We start from the raw sequence: 25,011 nt of genomic DNA, 5'->3' as shown, positions 1-25,011 counted from the left end.
GTCAGGATGCCCAGGATTACAGAAGATTCTTACAAACACAGGGCCCAAATAATTCACCCCTCAGTGAGCAGGAAAGCCTTCCCCAGGGAAGGAGGAAACTACTGCAGAAGGTCAACAGGCAAAGTTCTGGCCAGTGGTTCGGCTTTCTCCACTATCAACAGAGAAGAGCACTAGGATTTCCAGCTGGATGAAATTCAGCTAACCATGGACAGTGGTAGGGTTGTTATTAATTTCTAAATATCAGTCAAAGAAGCATGTCTGATTAATTCAATTCTGCAGCCCTTTGAGCAATGTTAAAGGCACTGCAGCTGCTTGTCTCAAGATATCGGATTAAAAAAAAAAAACATAAAACCTCACATGTTCTCACCCACAAATATGGATTTGGATCTATTTACAGAGGACTCGTTCTCAGTGTTGCACTCATAAACAGTAAGGATTATATTTTAAAGTCACAAGAGCCTATGTTCTGCACACAGCTAGAGAAAAGTTCTGCTACAACACTGGTAATGAGATTTACAAGGAAATGTACATACACAGGCACAAATGTTCCAATGCAAGGGCAACTCTGCATCAGTTCAGGAGTTTCCAGTATAGGGAAAAGATTTCTGTATGAATCCAAAATGTACAGAATATTTTATTTAAAAGGTAATATAGCAAGTCCACTTCCTCCTTTGTTGATTTTAATAAATGCACATGAGTTCTTTCTTACACTTCATCTTTGGAGAATATTATAGTTCATATACTGCATTTGGTCATTTAAAAAGCTGAAATGCTCAAACCGATGAAACCTTTTTAAAGAAGTTACTGCAGTTTGTCAAATACACAAAAGTCAATAAAAAGGGACAAGCACATCCATAGCTGTACTTTACAATTTTCAGATGTGCTATCAGATGTTCTACAAAATGGTCTTATGATTCTTCATTTTAGAATAGATATTTAACAGTGACTTTAGTTAGTTATTCTAGTTAGTTATTTAGTTGGTTAAATAGTTAGACTTGTGCCTTGCATCACAAATGAAATCACTCTAAGTTTTAGCAATCAGCTAATGAGCTTCACATCGGGAAGCAAAAAACTGAAGACCCTCAGCTTCTTTTTCCTCCTTCTACAGAAAGAAAAACATTTCAAATTGGCACAGAGGCTTTTAAGAATCCTACAGCAAGTGATCCACATGCAGAGGATCACAGGCCCTTCCTAGCATGAGGTGAGAGTCTCCTGACCTGTATTATGTTACAGGAATCATGGCAACACCACCAGAAATGCTGAAGCTGCTCTGTGTGGATGGTGGGAGACTACAGAAGCAACCAGGCCACGAGCAGCAAGTCCTGCTCTCACATGGAGGGGAACAACAACCAAAATGTCCTTGGCAAGCACAGGTTACTGGTATTCAATAGCTCAGAAACCCTGGGCAGCCACCCTCCATCCCCTCCAGAAGGATAGGTGGCAGCAGAATTTGTTTAAAACATGCGGTTTTTTATAAATTATAAAATCAAAAGCATTTCACAGATCAAGAAAAAAGGGATGTCAGAGCTGTTCCTAGTACTTTATATCACAAAGTCAAAGCAAAAGGATAACAAAGTTTAAAAGGAACTACAACTTTCATATTAATCAGCAAGACATCATGAGAAGAATAAGACCTGGCACCAGTATCAAAAATACATCATTAAGTTACTAAACCAGCATTTTGCACTTGGCTTTAGGCAAGACACTGAGAAAACAGGTCATCATCTGGGCTTTGCAAGAAAGTTTCAAGGGATGTACCTCCCTCACAGACAGGATACCATGCCTTGTAATTATCCATTCAGCTGACCATGGAACAGAAAATGAGATATCAGCGGGAAAAAGTGTTTTCATCCAACTCCACTTCTACAAAACAACAAAGTATCAAACGCCAGCCTCTTGCAGATGTTTGCAAAAGCACTACACTGAAACTGTTGTTCTAATCAGAGTGCATACTGGAAGTTTTTAGATTTTGGTAATAACTTCTGTAAAATACCAGATTACATACTTCTGGAAAAAATAACCTACCTTTTAAGAACAAAAAAACTAAAAGAGAAAATTTGATCTTTGAATTTAGGATTCCTGTTGCATTTAATTAGCCTGTCTCAAGACCACCCATAATGATTTTGTGATTTATTTGAGAACTTAACATCACAGACAAGTAAACTCCTGTTGGCCCCTTGAACTAATCTAAAATAAAATGCTTTATTTTCAAAGAACTTAGTGAAGATCATTTACCACCAACCATTTACAGAAACTGTTTAGGTTAACAGAGATAAGGCAAACAGTATTTACCAGTCTTTAAGTGAATTACTCAGCCCTCTATAAACTGTTTTGTTTATCTGATACATTTAGACAGGACTGGTACAGGGAGCACCACAGCCAATGCGTAGAGTCACTGGCTCTTCAGCCATAGTGCAAGTAACAAAAAGAAATTATTGGGGGGGTGGGAGGGGAAGAGAGAAATGGCTGCACCTGTCACTTCAGTTAGCTAGCTAAAGCACAAACTCAACCATAAGCTTGTCACCCTTCCCCAAAGATGTTTTCTTGCACAAAGTCCAGGTGACCCACTGCGGCTGTGCTAAGCCACCCATCCTTGTGACTGCTCTGCACATTCAGCAGCCAAACCACTGTTCCTTGCAGATATCCAACCACTTGCCAGCCTTCACTGGCTCTAACATTAGTTGAATTAAAAGCAAAACAGTCTCCATACAGCTGAAGCAAGTACTTTATTAGACAAGATTGAAGAGAGTGGTCCATTTCCACTCACGTCCAGTCCAGTATGCAGAGGCTTAGGAATACTCCCGTATGAAATACTGAACAAGTTCTATAAACATCCACAAATATCCCCTTCAGCTTATTTTCAGCTAATTGAGTTTAGATGAAAGTTGGCTTATGTAAAAAAGCAACAATAATTTAAAAGTGACATATATATAAAAGGAATCCCAACTTAGAAATACACAACCTGTCTTTTTTACTTCTGTATGCAAATATCCCCATAAGGATTATTCTCCTGACAGCCCACCTCAGCTAGAAAACTGTTATAAGAATATCACTTTCTCCTCTTTTATAGTGACCAAAATGGAAGTAGTCTCTCACATAATATTTGATCTGATTTTCTGTACATGCTAGAATCAAGTATTTTTCCAAAAGCCTTCTGGCACCAGATCTCAAAGAACACAAACCTTTCAACGTGTTTTGTTTTCATTGTCTTTGGGATCATGTCACAAATTGACACAGTCCAGTAAAAAGAAAAAGGTGGGGGGAGGATGGGAAGAGGCAGGGTATAAAAGTGGAAGGAAAGATAAAGTGAGACAGGGTCACCAGACACCACCACCACTCCCTCTGCAAGCCATCATCTCTAACCCACAGAACTAGCTGCTCTGCAAACAGGGCAAATCTTCTCGGTCCTTCTTTTCATTAAATGCACAAGTCAAAAGCCTTTATGAATAGCAATGCCAGCTCCTATTTAAAATGCAAAACCACTTTTTTAATTGTTGCCACCTGATCAAGGTAAAAACATGAATAATTACTTCTTAGTAGCCCTCCCTAATGCTGTAAATTTATGATGCTTTCAATTTGTAATAACACTTTCTCTGAGAAGTTGCAAGCAATTCATTCTCTATACACAGCTCTTCTATTAATTCCACACAGATTTTCTTGGGGAAGAAAAATCACCATAGGAGACACAGATCTTAAAGAATAATCAAAATAAACCTTTGCCTTAGGAAGGTATGTATTAGAGAAAATAAAATCTCTTCTTTCTAAAATTTAAGAGGCTTTTCAGAGAGTATTTGTCTTAATTAATCACTGCTATATAAAAACAAATTACTGCAAACTATATTGGGATCCAAGCAGTTTTCAAGGGTTGGGATAATCGGTATTTGGCTGAGTGCCCATGAACATCCTCCAGGTCTGAGGATATACCAGAGCGGTGTACACTGTTTTAAGATACAACAAAGCCTTTGGAGAGTTAAGTGACTGCACATCTGAGTCATTGTCTGAATGAGACATTTTAGCCTTTCACACACTTCCCAGTGCCAGACAGACTCTGGATTTCAGTGAAGTTATATCAGAGAGAAGACAAATCAAAAACAAAAGGTGCTGCAAAAACATCAGACTCTTAAACTTTTCTCACTGTAAACTTTTAAATATTATTCTGCAGGCAGCTCCACTACTTTCCATCCATAGCAATTCAAGTACAAAACAAAAGGTAACAAACATTCCGTTTAAAAAAGGGACAAAAACAAGAAGCTGTGACTGCTTTAGAGAAGATGAAGAAGAGATTTGATACTGAAAACACAACGAAAACTGACTATATTTGGAGTCTAGGCTTCACAGTAACAATTCATACTGTCATTTAAAGATTAAACCTTGCTTTTGTTCCAGAATCCTAGTTGTGGAGATCATGTTTCCCACACCTGAAGGGAAGTGGCAGGGAATATATATGCTCTAAGTTAAGAAAAAGACAAAACTGTACAAGGAGAACACACACATATGCATGCCAAATCCAATGCTTTCACCACACAGGTAATACCAAGTGGCACTATTCTGACAGCAATATTGATGTAACAGATTGGGGCACTAGATTCTAAATGAGAAGAATAAAATGCCATTTGTGACTCTACTGCTGGGATTTTGGAAGACTTACTGTAAGGAAAAGTCCACATTGGATTATATTCTGCATGAGAAGAAAAATTTAACATGATTTGTGAGAAACCTTCCTGGCTGTTTTACAAGGCATAGGAGTGAACAAAACCAAAAGGGAAGTAAAAGGAATACCACTGGCCTCACTGCACTTTTCTCCTGGGAGGACTAGTGGGCTTGCTTCCACTATTCTTTAAGAAAACCTTGAGGTAGTTTATGTACATCAGCATACAAAAGGCAACCTTTAGGGGAGGGGACTGTACACCTAAAAAGAAAAAGCCAGCAAAATCGGAAATTCTCAAAAAGAGATTAAAAAAACCTGTTACAGCCTGTTAGGGAAGACAGACTGCACAGCCCAACAGGGCAGGGCACATCAGTCAGCCAGGCATGAAAGAGAAACACTCCGTTCTGAAGGAAGACGAAAGCTACATGGCCACACAGCCACACATGAGGGCATAATTTTCTATCAGTATTTGTTTTTTCTTCTTGTTCTTACATCATCCTGTCTTCGCAAAGAACATGAATTGAATTAAACAACAACAATCAGCATCTGCAATGTGAGGCCTGAACTCTTTCCTTTTCCATAGGGAGAGGGGCAAGCAACAACAACAACAAACCCCCCCCAAAAAAAACAAAAACAAAAAAAAAAACCCACAAACAAACAAACAAAAACAAAAAACAAACAAACAAACAAACAAAAAAACCCAGCACTTCACTTTTGGTACAAGTTACATGAAACTACCAGGTTTAAACAGACTATAGACTGAATGAGAAAAGGAAAGGTCAAACGTAAATGTTTTACACAGGTGCACAGAGCAAAGATCTAGGATCACCCTTCATCCCAGCAGGAAAAAGAAGGACTTCATGCCACAATTTCAGTTTAGCAATAAAGCAAAAATCCATATCCTCTTGCTGTGGCTATTGCCCTCGTGCCAGGGAAGCAAAACCACTTACAACAGCCTCACTTTGTACCAGGCACTTTGTACACCAGGCACCAGCATAAAAAATTCTACAAGATCCCCAGCAAGGAGTAATCCAAGTTTCTTTGACTGCCACTGGGTGGGCACAGCCCCTCATACTTCCTGCATAGGCCTGGCAATCCAGTTACAGGAGAACACCATCTATTAGCGCCACCAAATCCTCTCCAGTTTCAGGCCCTAGACTCAGTCCAGGGATGCCCAGTTTAGAATATGAGATTCAATTAAATGAGTCTGTAGTCATGCTTTAGAAGGTTTTCTGTGAACTTTGCTCATCGGACAGGAAATACTACAGCTGTAATTACTCTGGGATACCTTATTATTTCCCATTGGACTATCAGGATCTGAAACAAGAGGTAGGAGTTGTGTCTACAGAGCACTGGCTTTTTCAGCCAAGCATGGCACCAACTGGTCACAGCTCTTGCACACAACAGAAACAAAACATATCAGACCAACAGGTCTTGCCCTGAAACTGCTCTGCATCTCATACCTACTGAAAGTAACACGGATGGGTAGTTTTTTGCACGTTGGTCCTGGCCATTTGAGGTGTCTTCCACACAGAAGCCTTTCCAGCAAATCTGTTCCAGATTTATTCCCCTGCTGCTCAATTCCATTCACTAGACCCATGAAAAGGTTTTAGACTCTTGACAGACAACCCCCTAAAACAGAACTTGGCAGCTTCAGTAGACATTGGAGTGTTTGGTTTTGGCCTGTGAAAAGCTTCAAACTTTGCTCTTTTCTCCTGTTTAATTTCACTAGGATATTTTGTAAGTGTCCACATGGCAAACCTCACATGGCAGATAAAGAAGTTCGTATTTTATTCATTTTTGCCAAGCACCTTAGGTAAAAACAAACTAACAAAACCCCACCCAAGAATAGGAGACAAATGAGGATGTAAACTTGAAAGGCCAAAATATATAAGGCAGCTACAGTGTGTCTGTGTTATGTGTACGTAAGAAGCTTTACTGTAATCACGGTATTGTAAATATTTCAAGTACCCTGATTACAGAAGTTGACGACATGCATTCCAGTCATCACCATTTTCTTGGTACAGGAGAAAGGCATGACATTAAACAGTCCATATTAACACAGGTTTTATAGCGGTTAGGTCACCAAAGCAAGAAAACATCCTTCTTTTTCACAGAGACTCCAAATTTGCTAATAAAGAAGAAAAAAAGTCACATACAGATACATAAATTTTTCTAAGGTGTTTGCTGATTTGGGGGAAGGGGTTTGTTGTTCTTAGGTTTTTACTTTTTTTTTTTTTTAATAATCAAAAGGCATTCATTTTGCTTAACTCAAGAATTAGAGTTAGTAACCTGTGACCTAAGACTTTTACAGGATTGAAAACGGGCAGAGAGTCTTCCAAAGCTTCAGAATCTTTTCAGTACATAGCACAAAGTATTAAATGCTATTGCCTCTGCAAGACCTGCCTGGCAACACAACTACCCACAGCTATTTCCCTATCTGAATGGGAAGTTAAATGCTACAGAGGAAATTGGTGGGATTTCAAGAAGAAAGCTTTTAACACTCACCTTTCCCTTACAGACTGGTTCTGGTTCACATACTCCTCTTCTGCTGCAGTGCCAGTGAACCAGAAACAGGTACACTTACACAAACAGGGGATGCTGTTCTGTCAGAAACTAACCAGCAGCATGCCTTGTATTTACTAGTCAATAGCAAACATCCAGGCTTTTTCTATTTCCAGTTCTACAGTAAAGTCTAGAAGCACCTGGATGACCTCAGGAAGATGTTTGTAGCATATTAGTCCTATTGTGTACAAACACATTGCCTAGATGAACCTTTTTTGTTCTAGTGGTTTCTCTGAAGAGAAACTAGACCTGTGACAGAGACTTCTACAGTGCTGCAGATACACAAACATGAATAAATAACTAACTATCCTCTCTGGCCCATTTATCATACTCAGCAGTTCTCACTACTGAAGGTTAATACTCCTTTCTCCTTTGAGGAGAAATTACTTCAATGCATATATGCTGAAGCAGAAAACAAAAGGAATTCAAACTCCTCTTGTGACTTTTCCCTAGCTTCTAGCAGCATCCTTTCTGATTGTTGTTGTATATTTAATCAGTAATAAATTCAGCCTGTTGTTTTCCCAGCCTCCTACAACAGAGAGTATTTCAGAGCTAACCCAGCCTGCTCCTCCCTAGGTCCCTACTATGCTGAAACTTTCAGAAGACTCACCTTACTTATAATGCATCTGGTAAAGCTTAGCAGGTACTCATCAAGAAATATGATTTTTTGCACATCCAGAAGGTAAAAGGGGGGATCAACAAAAAGGACAAAAAAAACCCCAACACAGTGATTTCAACAAGGAGTCCAGCAGTCAAATAGTTGTCATGTATTATTCTCATGTTTATAGATTACTATTTATAAATGCTCTTTTAGACTTTTTTAAAAAGGTCGTTTTTCTAGAAGACTGAGGCACAGGAGGGGAAAAAAAAACCACATTGAAAGAAACTGTTTTCACCACAATCCATGGTACTGGATTAACACGAAATCAAGCAAAAAAAAACTCACTTTGTAGTTAAAATACAGTTCTGAAAGGAATTTGCAGCATTCTCTGGCTAGACAGGTAATCTAATCTCACCGTTAATTCAGCTGCTCTGCTCTACACATTAGCGAAAGTATTATTATTGCCACCAGTTATCTTTGAATAAAACCGGCATTTTTTAAGCCAAAAAAATGTTTCTGCGGAACCTTTAGGGAGGCAGCTGAAATCCTGGTCCTGCATCAAGGCTCAGAAAGAATCCACTGCCCTCCCACAGCACTTTATTTTTTGAGAATCGTGACAGAACCAGGTTTTCGTTTTGCCAGTTTTGTTATATTGAAGCTTCTTTTTTGCCTGAAGTCTTATGATACCATAGTAATTTGTTAGTACTTGCTGATAAAATTATTTATTAGAGACAGCTTGCATCATCAGTTCAGACAAAGTAAGGCACAAACTGAACTCACTTTTAATCTTGTTCAACTTAACAGAGCATCAAGATACAGTAGATTCCCAACAACAAATCCCAGCACCACATTATCTCCCATCAGAAATAAAGACACATTTTAAAATCTATACATTAACCTTTCCTCCATGGTCAAATATCTTCTCATTAATATAATCCATAGAATTAACTTCTTCTGGTGATTTACGAGCATGAGAGGTGCCCACTGTGCTAAAAAAGCCATCTCTTTACATGGCTGTAGCTGAGCAGGAGATGAGGACATAACCACTTCAAGAGAAATGTCCTGCAGCACAACTAGAGATATCCCTGGAACAGCCATTCATGCTTCAGGTAGGTGAATACATGCCACTAACAGCACCTGCAGCTTGTTGGGCTTTCCCATCTGCTCTTCATTTCCATGTATTCAAAGCACCTCTTCAGCTCCTCTCCTGAGTTTAGTTCCCAGGAGCATCTTTCCAGGTCATGATAGATATGTTAAACCAATCTCTCTGTCCTTTTTTTTTTTTTTTTTTTTTTTTTTGTAGGATATTTGAGGTAAATCTTTAACACTCTACCTGCCTTTTGGCAACCAGTAAGTTCTCCAGAACCACATTTTTCTAATTACAGATAATTAATTCAAAGACTACTAAATTAAGTCAAAGGCACCAGCAAGCCCTCTCCCCAGTTACTGTTCAATGTGTTGCAAAGACAGTAAATGCATTTAAACTTCTTTCATATGTTGCCCTAGATTTTAATTTATATTATGATTTATACTATACCGAGGCAATCAATGCTTTAAAAATAAAGTCTCTGTCTGTCTTTTTCCTCAAACATACCTAGTCAACTGAGCAACCCTGGAAGCTACACTTTCAAAACAAAAAAATTACCTCCATTATCCAGATTAATTATCCATGAAGGTGATGCCACCTACAGAACTTGCTCAAAACTTTTGCTCTACTAACTTTTCTGAAGCAGTCAGCATAATTTTGTCATACTCTTAACTTTTCCAATGCTTATTTTCATTTTCTGTTACCCACATCAAGAGACTCCCTTATCTCAGGTTTGATCTGACTTTTACAGATGCAAGATTCACCTATTTCCTAGTCAAGTTTAAAGGGCAACAATCACCTTCATTAAGAAACAAATAACCATGACAAAGCAGGAAAGAAAAAAAAAACGCCAGAGAGTGTCAGAGGTGAAAGACAATTGCTATCACTCTCAATTTCAATTGTCATGACACTATGGAAAAATCAGACGAACCAAGGACTAGGGAAAGATAACTACTTCCTTCCAGTAATTCGAAAATTGACCTTTCTGATGGTCTGAAGCACTGGCAGTAACTACAAAAGATTAATATAAAAGCTTCTTTCCCTTTTTCTTACAGTTTCCCCAAGTGAAGTACAGTGGTCATACTATCTGTCCTGCTTTCAAGCTACACCAAACTCCAGAGCTGCACACACTCAGGAGATTCTGAAACTTGTCAAGAGTGATCTGTGCAAATATTTTGCCAGCAACACTACTGTGGATCCATCAATTCAAATATATATATATATCTTCCCAATGCAGTGTATCTTGCTGCTATGCCAAGATAATTATTTACATAGTAGACCCTCAATCACACAAAGCATTCTTCCTGTAGAACACCTCATTAGCAAACATTAACTTTTCATTTTTAAAGGCAGATTTCTGTACTTCATGTTTGGTCAAAAGGTCTCCAAATCGATCAAGTGTTTTAATTATCCATTTAATAGAGTTGAGTAAAAAGCGATCACAGAAGGGTTGAGGTTGAAACGGGACCTCTGTTGGTCAGCTGCTCCAGCCAACACCTGTGCTCAAGCAGGGCCACCTTAGAGCCAGCTGCACAGGGCCCCACCCAGATGGCTTTTGAATGACTCCAAGGATGGAGACTCCACAACCTCCCTGGGCAAACTTGTGCTAGTGTTTGAAAAGCAGAAATTCACTTACTCTGAGAGCTGTCGATTAGTGCCTTTTACCTCTTGCCCTGTCATTGGGGACTACTGACAAGAGCTTGGCTGCCCCTTCTCAATTTCCTACAACCAGCATTTACACACACAGATAAGGCCCCTCTGAGCCTTGCCTTCTCCACACTCAGTGGCCCCAGCTCTCTCAGATTTCCTCATATGAAAGATGTGCCAGTCCCAGGCCCACCTCTGTGCGCCAGCACTGAATTTGTTCCAGTATGTCCATGTTTCTCCCATACTGGCGAGACCAGAACTGAATCCAGCACTTCAGGTATGGCCTCACCAGTGCTGAGGAGAGGATTCACCTCTATCAACCTGCTGGCAACGATTCTCCTTACGCAGCCCAGAAGGCTGTTGGCAAATTCTCTAAGATGACCCATAAAAACCTCTGTCTCCATAAATCAAGGGGTGAAGGCAAAGAGTCTAACACACTTTCAGAAGCTACAGCAACTGGATTATAACCAAAAAGATATCTGCAGAGTAACTTTCTGATGGGCAGTACTTCTGAGATTAGCCAAGGTTATACAAATACCCCACAGCAAAATACTGTCTGTTAACAACAGGATAAAAGATATAAGGTTAATAGTGTACAGAAAATTCACATGCATTTACGACTTCTGTTAATGACAGTTAACATCCCTCATCTTCTCTGTGGTAAACAAACAGTATTTACATGTGAGGTAAGTGTCACCTGAGATTCAGAGCTCCAGGGAAGGAGCAGTAACTTGTTAAATGGATAAAAGTATGCTATTCCCTAATGTAAAAGCTCTGTATGTATAAATTAACTTTCATATGTCACACAGAAACTGTAAGATATGGACTAATTGCTAAGAGCCCAGCAAAGTGCCACAAAGATGACTTAAGGTACCAAGGCATCCCTCCTATGATGAAAGGCTGAGAGAGCTGGAAATAGACCAGATGACCTCCAGAGGTCCCTCCCAGCCATAACAATTCTGGGCTTTTGTGAAGCTGTCAGAGCTTGTGCTTTTTCACTGAGAGCGATTGAGAAAGGTACTTTTGACACATCATTCATAAAAAATTACAGATACACTATTTCTCCAGTGAAGTGGGAAGCAGAAGATTAAATAATAAAGAGAAAAAACCCCCAAAAAACAAATCAATCCATACCTGGCAAGGTAGTCAACAGCCCAGAAGCTAAAACTGATCTCTCAACTGCAATGAATGCAGGTTCTTCCCCTTTTGTAGTACAAGTATGGGATTTTTTTGAGTTCACTTCTTTCCTCCAAGTACCAAAAGTAACCTTATCTCAGGATGCTCAAAACACAGCATCCTAAAGTCATTTTCCCCTCCTTGTTACTGATAACATAAGGAAAGATTAGAAGTTATACTTAACAGAATATATAAGCCCTTTATCTCAGCAAACTTTTTTTAAAAAAATATGCAGAAAGTTCATTCTCTGATAATCTAAACCAAACTTGGGGGTATACACACAGAGCATATGACTAACTAAAAATTTCACCAACTGCCTTTGCTAGCTCTCTGCTTGTTCACATTCCCCAGTAGCTACCACCCAGCTTCCTGCCCTGCTGCACAGGCACCTCCAAGATACTCAGCTGAGCCAAGAGGGCTTGTGAGACAAAGCAGTCTCAAAACAGCTCTCTGCTTTGGATTTCTAAACTACCTTAGTTCTAAATTCCCTTAGTAACCCTTCACTGCACTGAACACACACACCCTTGCCCACTGTGCTCTTCATTTCCTCTTCCCAAACTCCCAAATTGTAGTCCCAATACACCATGTTATGCCATTAGGTTCCCCTCTAGTAATCACAGACACCACCACTTGTGTGACACAGGATAGCAGGTCTCTCAGGGAAGTAAACAATGCTCCCACACCTATCTGATATGTACATCTTTAGTACCACTCGGGTGATTTTAAGATTTACTCTGGTATATCCGAAAAGTAAGTTAAACGGATTTTATTTAAGGTGACCCAAATGTGTTCATTACCAAAGAAAACTCCTTTGTAAAAGGACACAGAAAGAAAATGTATACATAAGTCTTCTACTTGGTTTTCCAACAATAAAGAACAACCATATGCACATACACAGGAAACATTTTGAACGACACTTCTGAAGAGAGAGCAACAGAAAGGCAAACTTTCTTGGCAAACCAGCCACCTACAAACAGACAAGTTCCTCCTCACTGGGTAAATGAGAGCATCGCAAAGTAGAAAGGCACTCAGCTCACTCTTAGAATAAGAGCTAATGCTGTCAAAGATCAGATTTAACAAAGTAGTTTAAACCAAAGAGAAATCATGCACTGAAAAGGGAAGGCCAAAATAAGAAATCCTAGGATGACAACTTGATTCACAGTTTACTCAAGTTAATGAAAGACTCCAACTCCCACAGATTTCAGTGGGTTATGAAACAGGTCCTGCAGAGGGAAATGTTCCAAGTCACAAACAGCAATGCCGTATTTTGATACGTAATTGCCACCACTGCCTATGAAGAAATCCCTGGTGTAAAATAGAGAACAAATACAATAATCTCACTTTCTCATTTTAAAAATGGCATGAAAGAAACAACAAAAGAAAGTTATTGAAGAGAACTAGATTGTTCCCAGCTGTTGTCATAGAACACTACAGCTGTTCATGTCATTGTAGCTAATGACCAGTTGCACTTTTTAAAAACTGTAACACAGTATGACCATTGTAATCTACATCAAACTGAAACTTGGCAAGCATCATGGAAAAAAAGACTAAAAAATTATTTTAATTCTGTTGGATTTCATTTTTTAATTTCTGTTCATGGGTTGGTTTTGAGTGCTCTGAGGGGATAGGAAGGGATCTTGTATGAATGGTTCTTTATTCAAATTGTCAATTATGTTAAACTACTTTAAAAATCATGGTAAATAACAGGTATTAAATTACCAAAATTGTCTTTTCCAGTAATAAAAAGAGAATTCAACTCATAAATCCTGAAGGGTTTCTTTTGTTGAAGAGGTGTGCTGACTAAAAGTCTCAAGTTCAAAGAAGATGATGAAACATCTTTTCTCTGGAGCCAAGAACAGGGTAGGCTTCACCATCTAGAAGCTTTTAATTGTTTTGTTAACTGAACTATACATGAACCAAATCAGATTTTTTCATAAAGATTCAAGTACACAAATGCAAAGAATAGGTTAAAATAGAAAATCCCATATATTTAGATGCAGAAAGAATTTTCAGATACAGCTCTCTTTAATGGAGCATTACTCCTTGACAGATGGAGGAAAAGCTAGGGGAAAGCATGTGTTCCCACATAAAATCTCCACAAAACCTGAAACATACTATTTCAAGTAATTTTGTGTAATGTCTCAGGAAAATGAGAGTATAGCTTCCTCTCTAGCCATGTGTCTTCCCCTCCAAGATCATCTATATAGAGCTATAGACCAGAAAGAAATCACAAGCTCCTGCACTGCTTTTTATCTTCCCTATAGTTATCAAGAAAATCAGTAATTTATTGAAGAAACCTAGAAGTCATTTTACCAGTTTCTCCACTTTAGGACACAAAAACACTTCCAAAGAAATTCCAAATACTTCAGAAAGAGCACCACCTAAATACACACCGCTTAGAGCCACTTTTGTGCCACCAACCTGGGACTGCAGCAAGTAACAAACACAGCTGCAACAACCAACCAATGAAAACTAAGCTTCCTTATGCAAAGAAAAGACAGAAATAATTGCTAAACATGTACTTATAACCAAACATAGCAACAGATAACAAGTTAGAAGCTAAGCCTCCTCACTTTGGGACATCTATCCAGACTGCAAAAGATTTCTTTCCAAATGATGGTTACTTTAAAACATAAACAACTCTGAAAATTTATGCAGCCACACAGTTATTGATCTGCCACCATCAGCAAATTTAGAAAATAATAAAAAAGTAAAATCGTATACCCTACCTTCAAAGATACTCACAAAAATCTAAATAAAAATCTAATCACACACTACATGAGGCCAAAACCCTGTAGTTTGGATTCCATTAATTAAGCCTATTGAACAATGCCCAGAGTGACTGTTACAAGACTGTAGCATCACATCTGCATAACCCATTATTAACACATGTTATTTTCACCATTCCAATCAGAAGTTCAAAGTGCACTTCCTTTCTTATGGCAACATTGTGCAGACTTGATATTTTTGTACAATTAGGAAGTATTAGACAAACACTGTAGCGGATTTTGCTCTATAGCAAGTTTGGGGTTTTTTTCCTTTCACTCCCTCAGCTCTGCATTGTGCAGCAGTCAAGATAATTCAAAGTATTTTGGCTGACAGGAATCTGATGCAATAAAATGCCTAAGCCAAATGCCTCTAAAAGACGGGGTGGAGAAAAAGAATATTGGACAGAATACTGTCATACCAATACCTGTCTCCATCAGTACATGTTTAACCCCATTACAGCACTTTTTGATTTTGAAAGCTTGATTTTATTAAGCCAGATATGCCTATCTGAAAGATGAAAATAGAGCTACTCCTTTTTTCAAAGATTTTATACAAAGATTTATATTTTTAGTATAGTTTTTCCCTTTCTTTTCCACAAAGGTTTGGTACAGTCTCAATTACAGACTAGGTTCTTCACCTTCTAAGCCTAAAGTGGGGGTTTTAAAATTCACTCATTTGTGGTAAACCTCAGGATTTTTCTCAAGTATTACCAACTTCACCAAATATTACCTTTCATTGCTAACTAACTTCCATGTCTGTTTACAAAAACACCAAAGCACGAGGGCCCATACCACCTCCCTTTCAAGTTAACCAAAAAACACGCTGTCCATAAAAGCTCTTAAAGCTTTTTGCAAACTACATGAGTTCAAACTACCAGTCACACTATGAATGTTCAACATAACCACCAAGAAACCTGCAAGCAGCAGCTGAGCTGCAGAATAGAGACATCCTTCTGTGACAAGCTGGGAAGAGCTTGAGCAGCACACTGACAGTGGAGCTATTCACTGAAAAGAAAGCTACAGTCAGCAGCTGGCTGCAGAGTTACAACAGAAGTCTGAGAAGAGGCAGAATATACTTCCCCTATTCTCATGGGCTTCCCCAGGCACCTACAGATGCACCAAAAGCAAAGACATGGTGTTCCATGAACCTCTTGCATTAAATACATGCACCCAAATCACCCAAATCCACCAGGCAGCTCTTAGGCTGATCATCATATTTAGCAATTAGCAAGGAAGTGTAAGAGCAATAAGGAGAGAAGAGTTTGCAAAAATGCAGGGTAGGAACGGACAGGAAAAGAAAGGGCATTTTGAAACATGAGAGGGAGAAAGCATTAAAAACTCAATTTGCTGAGAAGAAAAAGGAGCTGCAACAGAAGTTCAGCACAGTTTTTAATTACAAGTAGAAAGAAGTTTGAGTGATAGGCAAGTTTCAAATGACATGTTTTCAAAAACTGGTTAAATACAGCCTAAAGTGAAATGATGCCATCTACACCTTAGACACATGCACCCCCAGACACACAAGAACTAGCTTCTAATTAAAACCACCATTTTTAATGTGTGGTGCCTTTCCACTCTGCTTCTTTTCCTCTCCAGCTCCAAACATAAATGGCGTTAGCTGGAAACTAGCTGGAGATGATGCTGGCATCCTAAATCAACCTTAAATAAGACAGTCACGTTCTCCTCATACAGCAGTGTTGCCGTTTCAACGTTACCATGCCTAAGCTCTCATATAAATAGAGGTATCAGTCAGTTTAAAACACACACAGATGACTGTCAAGGAGGTACTACTCTGGAGGTGTTATTTCAACAGTGGCAGCTTTTCTGAAGGAAGAGTAAATAGGGTAGGAATTAGTTCCAATTTTTACCTTTAAAAGAATGACCTACCATCATACCACTTACTGTCTCCACTTATTGTCATTTTTCCACATATGATCTCTGGTCTCTTCCTTCATTCAGTAATTACAGGAAAACAGTAAACATGAACATGGAGTACTACCTCCAGCAATCATACAGCTCAATCTACAGTGGCAGACCACTCAGTGAGCCACACACTTAGGTGAACATACATACTTAGGCTGCACATGCAGTATAATGGTTTTCAAAACTGGGATGATACTTTCCCCCATTACTGAGTAGACATAAAATTATCTTCTATGGGGAAAGTCAAGGTAAATGACTGATTATCAGAAGAGGAAATTATTTCAGTTCAGTGTTCAGCTGAAGAACCATTGTGAAATCATAGCCTGTATTTGATTCATGAAACCACATACAAAAGAATATAAGAAGGCACCTTTTCATGAAGATGATTTGAAGTGGCTTTTACTTCAGAAACTTGTGGCTTCTTTTATGGCATGCTTACAGTAAGTGTTAAGCAGTATCTCTCCACCTTAAAATACCCTTAAGGAAGAAGTACTTTTTTCCACATTCCTTGAAGCTATAAAGAAGAAACTAATCCCCACTATATGCTGCTTCAACACCACTGAGAAGCCTAAGATAAATTAATATTCACATTTAAATGAAGTACAAAATTTGACTTATAGTCCTGCTTTTGTATTGCAAGTAAGAGCCACTCAGCAAAACAGAAGAAACTGGAAAAAAAAATAGGAAAAGATGAGTTGGGAGTATCCAAGCTATGGGCACTTATTTATTGACATTACCCAAAATTACATTTGATAGAAAATCCCTTTAGGAATACCAAACAAAAAATGCTGTGCTAAGTTCTAGAAGTCTAGAACTACAAAAAGATAATTTAAAGTATCAAGTTATATAACCAAAGGTAAATATACTTTGCACTTGATCTTACTGCCACAACCTGCACTGAAATGCAAGCATATCCATGCAAAAACGATCATTTTTAAGTGGGATACATGTGATGGAAGTAAATACCATTCAATTTGAGAATGGATAGCAGAGAGGAAACAACTGTTCTCTACAACATCCCCCTATGGAAAATGACCTCAACTGGCTCACATTTTCCAATTAAGTTAAATGCTGATATCATCCAGTATGGACTCCTCTTTCAAGATTACCACCACAAGTGGTATTAAAAGCACCAGCTCCCTAGAGAGGCTCAGTCAAAAAGAGCAGGCAAGAGTAGACAGCTTTAGCCAATGTGGAATTCAAAAGCATACAAAAGCTTTCTAACACACAAGGCAATTTTGTGCCTCGCATCATATCAGCCCTACAACTCAGCATGCCACACTCATCATACAGAGCATGAGAAAAGCCTCCCACCTATGCAGAGCAGCAATAACTATGTAAGAAAGGCACCCTTCAGCATGTGCACAATTTTCCCCCTATGCCTATACAGCAAAAGACTTGTTTCACTGAAGGGCTTATTTACAAAATTACCTTAATGACTAAGAGACTCAGTGAGTTCATAAATCTAAACAAATCACCAGCTTTATAACACATAGTCATCAAAGACTGTACTTTGGTTTTGTTTCAGTTTCTCAGTACCATTCATAATCCCTCATGAGTGTTACACACCTACAGGTTTACATAATATAAAACATACAAAGAATGCAACACATAAGTGTCACCCAGTTCATAAAATCTACTGGTCTTACAAGTATCAACTTAGTTTTGACATGAGGTAGAACAAATTGGTTACATATATAAAAATCGTAACACAGCAACCTTGTTGTCTTTCCTAAACAACCATAATATCTCTCCAAGTACACTCAGTTGTTTTCTGCTCTCGGGTGCCCCTCACACAGCTTGTTTGATAAATGTACCAGGAGATTTGCAACTACAGAGTTACTAAAACTGAGGTGGATGTCCACCTGTTCCTTCAAATGAAGGTAAGAGTGGATAGGGGAGAGCAGGTAATCCCCAGCTGTACAAGTGCCACCTTTCTGGCATAGCTGTGGGTGTATTCTCTAGTTAATAACACACCTTAAACTCAGATGCAGGCTTCTTCAGAGCAAGCAAGCATATTCCTAAGTGCTACAACAATAAATTAATTAAAAGTAAAGTGAAGTCAGCTCTCCTATGCCAACAGGAACAGCTACAAAGCAATTCCTTCTTTTTCCTCATGAGGCTCAGGTAGACACAATCTTCAGCACCCTCAAAAGACAGACACATCCCCATTTACTCTACTGTATTAGACAGTTAAAACACTTCAAAGTAACCCATGTCCTTGTCATAAATTACCAATACTCAGATTTACAGCAAAATATATATGAAATACACCAACATTACAGACACTCAGGTCAACACAATTACTCAAAAACCACTGAAGCACTTGCAGGACACATCTATGCTGGAAAAATTGAACCTGATTCAGAGGAAGACAGAGGCAGGCTTCTGCAATTCACCAATGATGGATTCCAGCCTGGAGCACAAGCATTTGGTGGCTACACACAAGTTTCCCTGGACTAACGGGAATTAGCAATGAAGTTTAGAATTTCTATTACTGACAGCAATTTTACCTCTCACAAATCTGAAATTAACACTGATGGTGACATATCGATCATGAGCTGGCATTCATATTACATTACAAACAACTGTCAACCTGCACTTTAGGAGAGCATTAACAATGACAGTTTGAAACTCAGAGACAGCAGAGACCTGTGTCTGGTTTTACTGTGTTGTCAATTGCTGATATAACTGTGTACACCTCCCCATGCAATGCCCAAGAGGAAAGGAGACTGCCAACACCAAGGATCACAAGTTGCAGCCCTTCCAAACAGCTGAGATGGAATTATTTAATTAAAACTTCACTTCTATGAAAAAAGCACCAAACAAACAAGAAGTCCACACAAAAGCATACAATCATTTTACCTGCCCAGAAAAAATCAAAACAATTATTGTACCTAACTAACCGCAAGATTTCCAAGAAATACTGACTTCACTTTTTTGTTCAACTACTCCAGTTGACTTTCAAAGTTTTTATTTAGGATTACTCTGCTTCAGAGCAGTATTCCTCAGAGGCACTAATGCAACACTAAATACTTTGAGGAGGTCAAGTAACACGATACACGGCCTTCCTTTCCCCATTGGTGGGGTTCAAATCTTGCTAATGTCAGTAGTGAGCAAAAGCTGTTGACATCAGGCAGCTGAGCCATGTGGAATGAGCTACCATCCTCAGTCCAGTTTTTCCTGGACAGGTACTCCTACCTTCACAAGAACAACCAAGCCCACGCTCTGGCTGGCAAGTCTCAGCAGTTAGAAGCAGCATGGATAAGCAGTACCTTCCTCAGTCCTGAAGAAGAACAAGAACTTTTAAGACAGCTCTGTTCAAGTGAAAGCTGCACCACACCACTAAACAAAAAGGCAAGGAATTTCAATTCGTTAAGTACATCAAGTCACCACCTCCTACAACAGTATGCTGTCCTGAGCCTTGACCCCACAAACACCTGAATGCACCTGAACATATGGTTTATCCTATTTGCAGTTAACAGACCAAAGTGTTGCTCCTCTACAGCATGACAAAATCCAGAGAGTAAAGGTGAATTGTGTAATTTGCATCACAGTATACATACTCTCTCAAGGAGAGTACCAGGGTAAATTGAAAGTACCCCTCAAACCGTAACTACATTCTCTAGATTAATTTTACTTTTTCCTTTAGCTCAACAAAACAGATGGTTTTGTCAGCTTTAACAGGAATTAATTTGCTTCCGAAAACTTGACATTATACACAAACTTGAATTTCTTCTTTACACTGCTCATTGTGTGACAGTGTAAGATCTGCATAACAAAGACCAGGACATTAAAGACATTAGGGGCTCCCAAGCCTTTTTCCCCTTATCCCAAAAGCATGTTTTATTTTTGAACCAAATCAGTTTAAATACAATTCAGACAATTCAAAAAAGCAAAGCAAAATGAGTGTGAGATAAAATCCTTGCCAATGGAAATACTCCACTTCTCCATATATTTGAGCTTTTTAAGCATGAAAAGAAAAAAAAAAAAAAAAAAAAGACCCAAACCCACAGCAACCCCCTGAAGAAGCAGCTCTCAGCCACAAGCTGCTGGAACTGTAATCCCCCCAAGCCCGTCCCACCGTTACATAACAGTGCCAAGCCAGGATTTTCACCAGCTAGCCCAGAGTTACTGTTAGAAGGAGACATTTCCTATCACACACCAGCAACAGAAGGGGTTTTAAAATAAATTTAAAAATCAACAAAATGTAATAAAAACAAACCAAAAAAATCCCACACAGGCAAGCAGAGGGAAAAATTTAATCCAGAGACTACATCCATGTTAAAAGCATTTCCTTTTCAAGTAAGGTTTTATATGATAAAATAACTTAGAAGAACTTAACTAACTTGGTTTCTCAGGTTATACCTTTGATTGTCGGTTTCTCACCAAAATAACAAGACTTCAACTACTTATAAAGGTGCTCACAAAAATACCTTTTTAATTATTCTTTATTAATTTAACACAGCAAGCCCATTTCAGTTGTTCATCTCAAGAGGGTACAAATCATGTCCTATATGACAGAAACAACAGTGATCTTTCCTCTCTTACCACCGGTTGTTTTCTTGATTTCCTTAATGCCCATATGAAGGCAGTGTGAAGTGCCTATGATGCAGCAAAGAATAATCCTATTAACAATCAGTTTACTGTGTACTACACTCTTCAGATGCTATTTTAAGACCTTAAAAGGATTTCAATATTTAATAGAGGACTGAACCAGTTAAGCAGATCTTCCGATCTACATTGAAACACTGACATTATGAGATCAACAGTTAGCAGGGGCAATGGACACCCAAGCAGCATCTACGCTCTTTTTGTTCAAGACCTGATCTCAATGTAACCAAGTGGATTTCTCTTTGTGTTGCACTATAAAAATATTTAACTATACATACTGCTAAGTTTTCTTAAAAATAGCAGGTTTAGATGTTTGAGACATTTACGTGTGTGAAAAATGCAAGGGGCAATTGCTGACAAAACACATTTAGATGAGCTGAAACCACTGAAGGTTTTGCAAATACTGAAATAATTCCTATTCATGACAAACATTGTCTTAAGCCAAAGGAAGTGCTGCCACAGCAAAGATCAGGACATTTGGCCAAGTATTAGGACCAAGAAGATTAAGGAAATAAAAAAAATGAGACACACCATAATAATGAAGTTTTCCTAACAGGATGGTCGTTTGTTGTTTCTACAGGAGACGAGTAAAGCCTACTCTTGGCGTGATATAACAGATCGAAACTTAAATTGAAAATATTCCAGATATTACAAGATAAAGGTAAACTTATAAGTAATTTTTTTGAAATTCTTGCAATTATGTTTCTTACACTATCAGAATATCTACAATTTGCTTTGGAGGGGCATAAAATGAAGTAAGAGGGGAAAAGACATAAGAAGGTAAGCGTAAATATAAACACAAAACCATAAATAACACATCTTTCCAAATAATATTTACACTGAGCGTTTAATTTTGGCATACACTCATGTAAATACAGAAGTGCACATATTTAAAGGCCATTTCCATTTCTAGCTTCCCAGGGTCTGGACAGATGCATGCTGCACCTAGGATTTGTGCTGTCCACTGTAGCATACGGGTTATAACCTAACTGGGTGAAATATACTAGAGCTGGGTACACTTGGCTGTGTGCCCAGTGCGGAAAGAAACAAACAAAAAAACAAACAAAAAACCCCAGACCATTAAATACACGTGCACTTCCTACACACTGAGAAATGCACATGTGCAATTTACATCAGGCATCACCCCAGTAAATAAAACCTTGGTCTGTACTACGGGGCACAATGTGTTGTTAACCCAAACTCTAATCTGTTTATACGGCCGAGGCTGGCAGCACACGAATACCTCCGAAACAGAGCAAAAATCATGGAGCCGATACGTGTTTGTGCCGAGCACCCTCACGCACATCTGCACGCACACGCGGGAGCACGGCCACGGCACGCCCGCTGGATAACTTCACATCCAGGCAGGCCGGGCCGTCAGCAAGAGACGGCGATGGAGGAGAAGGAGGAGAAGGAGGAGAAGGAGGAGAAGGAGGAGAAGGAGGAGGAAGCAGCCTTCGCCGCCTCCCACAGCGCCCGCGGCCCGCGCCCACGGCCCGCCCCCCCGCACCCGGCATCCCCGCCGCGGGTGCCGCGGGGGCGGCCCTGCGGGAGCGGGGCACTGGGGAGCCAGGCGGCGCAACCGGTCCCCCAGCAGCGGCGCTCGGTGTGGGAGCGGAGCCCCGGCTGCTGGCACGGGGAGGTTTCCAGGCATCCTTGCTGCATGCGAGGAGCAGAACGGCAATGACAAGCGGCGGCGGCGCAGCCTGCGGGGGGGCTCCGGGGAGCGCAGTCCGGAGGAGAAGGAGAAATGGGGGGTGCCCAGAGGAGCAGGCGGGCTGGGGGAGGGGGCCGAGCCCTGCCCTCCTCTCCCCCAGGCACCGGGGCGGGGGAGGAAGCTGGGGCTCCCCCTCTCTCTCACGCCAGCCCTGTGCAGCGCCTTCAAGGCGGAGGGGGGGAGGCGGCGGGGGGAGGAAGGGGGGGAAATGCTGCAATGTAGCGCCGGGCAGGCAGGCGAGGGAAGCCGCAAACCCTCCACTGGGGCCCGGCGAAAGCCCCCGGGCCAAGCCCACTGCTCCCAGCGGCCGTGCCGCCGGCAGCCCCGCGGTACCTGCCCGGCGCGGAGAAGGAGGGACGGACGCGACCCCAGCCGGGGGCACGGCGGGAGGACCCGGCCGAAAGGGCGGCGGGGGCGCAGCACCCACCTTTCACCACCCTGTCCGTCGTCGATAACTTGGGATCAACGGCCTTATGCTCCGACATGTCCGGCGGCCGGGGAGGCGGCGAGGCTCTCCCCCCTCGGGCAGGGCAGGCGCGGGCTGAGGCGGCGGCGGCCGCTGCGGTCACGGCTCCGGCTCCTCCGCTGCGGCCGAAGTTGCCGCGTCCCGCCGCCGCTCGCTGGCTCGGCTGGGCTCTGCCGCGCGGTGCCTTCCTCCTTCGTCTTCCTCCACCCCCGTCCTCCTCTTCCTCCTCCAGTTAATTATTGCTCGCTTTCAATCACGCCTCCGGGCTGTGCAGGACGGCTCGCTCTTCCCCGCCGGCCGAAGACCCCGGCGACAACACCCGCGGCGGGCGGCTGTCAGGCAGCGCCGGCAGGAAAAGCCGCGAGTGGACGCGGGCAGCAGGAACAGCCAGGTTGCACACGCAGCGGCCAGCCCTGCGCTTCCTTCCTCCACGGCGCGCCGCTCCGGCTCCTCCCGCCGCCGCTACCACCAGGGCCGCGGCCGCCGCACTGGATCGGGATCTGGATCCGTATCTTCCCCGCCGCCCCCCGCAGGGTCTCTCTCCCGGCTCGCACCGACACCGGCCGCGGCCCCGCGCGCCGCTGCACACGCTCCGCCGCGCAGCCCCCGCGCGCCGCCGGCCCCGCCCGCCCGGCTCCCGCTCCCGCGCGCCGCCATTGGCCCGCGCCGCGCTGCCACTCACTGTCAGGCGGCCCCGCCCCGCGCGCGCCGCACCGCCCAGGTGCGCCCGCCCGCCCGCGCCGCGCGGAGCGCAGGGGCCGCGGAGCGCAGGGGCCGCGCATCCCGCGCCGAGCGGCTGCACGGCCCGGCCCGGCCCGGCCCGCGTGTGAGGCCGCTACCGGCCGCGGCGGCTGCGCGCCGGGGAACCGCGCGGTGGCCGCGCCTCCGTGCCCGGCCACCCTGCGCAGGTGCGGACGGGTGCGGAGCGCCGGCCGTTCCAAACGCCTGCCCCGCGGGGTGCCCGCCCCGGGCTGGGGCGTCCCCGGAGAGGTGACACGCAGGTACCGGCACGCGCGCAGCCGGAGCTGGCCTGCGCGAACGGGGATAAAGGGAAAATACACCCATTGTCCCTGGCTGTGTGTCTTGCCCAGCGCACCTGGCACACGCCAACTTGGCGAATGGGCTGGCGCAGCCTGCAGCGCTCGGCCTCAATGCTGGGGCACCACCGTCCCCTCAAATGGTCCTGCGAGAACAAACAGAATCGTCAAACACGGGTGAGAAGTGTTCGCCGCCCCCAGCTGGAAGACAACAACTCTTACTTTATGTTTCTTAGAAGATTGAAAAGTAATTTACATCTGTGAAGGTGTCCTCCATCATTCCAGACAACATAAATATTGTTTAGGGCTTGTTTATACACGTTGTTCAGGGGGAGCTATTCCTGACTAATTTCATGACTAATTTCCAGAATAAGGCTGAGCTGTTCCGGTTTACTTTAACACTGTGAGTTTTAATTAAAGAGGAAAATAGGGCACACCTATTCTGGAAGAGGGATGTTTACAGAATTGTTGTTGAATAACTTCTGTGTAGATGAGCCAAGAATCAACAGACACCTAACCCAGCTTCCCATTTCCCTCTGGGGTGATGTACAAGTTGCTTGCTTAGCAGATACTATTGCTTTAGAAAGCCACAAAGAATATAAGATGGCAGTTGTGACACATACTCTCTGCTTTGATTTGCCTGACATTTTTAGGGGACGTTTTGTTGGCTGTCCTTGTGGTATTTTCTCTGAACATGGGAAGACATTGTATGTGACTGACATTTAGCAGAACAGCATGAGTTCTCAGCTTGTTCCAACAACTGTG

At 41.8% G+C, this 25,011-nt stretch overlaps 1 protein-coding gene across 3 annotated transcripts in view; it reads right to left on the bottom strand.

Annotated features, from left to right (window-relative positions):
- The window catches only part of PPP3CA (protein phosphatase 3 catalytic subunit alpha), a 176,859-nt gene extending 153,041 nt beyond the window's left edge, over window positions 1–23,818 (bottom strand). For 2 of the 3 annotated variants that reach the window (XM_010411678.3, XM_010411680.3), the window contains exon 1: window positions 19,614–19,689. In XM_010411678.3, coding sequence (XP_010409980.1) covers window positions 19,614–19,674 — 61 coding nt within the window. In that variant the 5' untranslated portion in view covers window positions 19,675–19,689. Of the gene's footprint in view, window positions 1–19,613; window positions 19,690–23,170 lie in introns of those variants that run through there. The other variant, XM_039550611.1, reaches the window with a different exon arrangement.
- Between the last annotated feature and the right edge of the window lie 1,193 nt (window positions 23,819–25,011).

This window comes from Corvus cornix, chromosome 4, assembly GCF_000738735.6.
Source record: "Corvus cornix cornix isolate S_Up_H32 chromosome 4, ASM73873v5, whole genome shotgun sequence".
NCBI lineage: Eukaryota > Metazoa > Chordata > Aves > Passeriformes > Corvidae > Corvus > Corvus cornix.
This window is presented reverse-complemented; position numbering and strand designations above follow the sequence as displayed.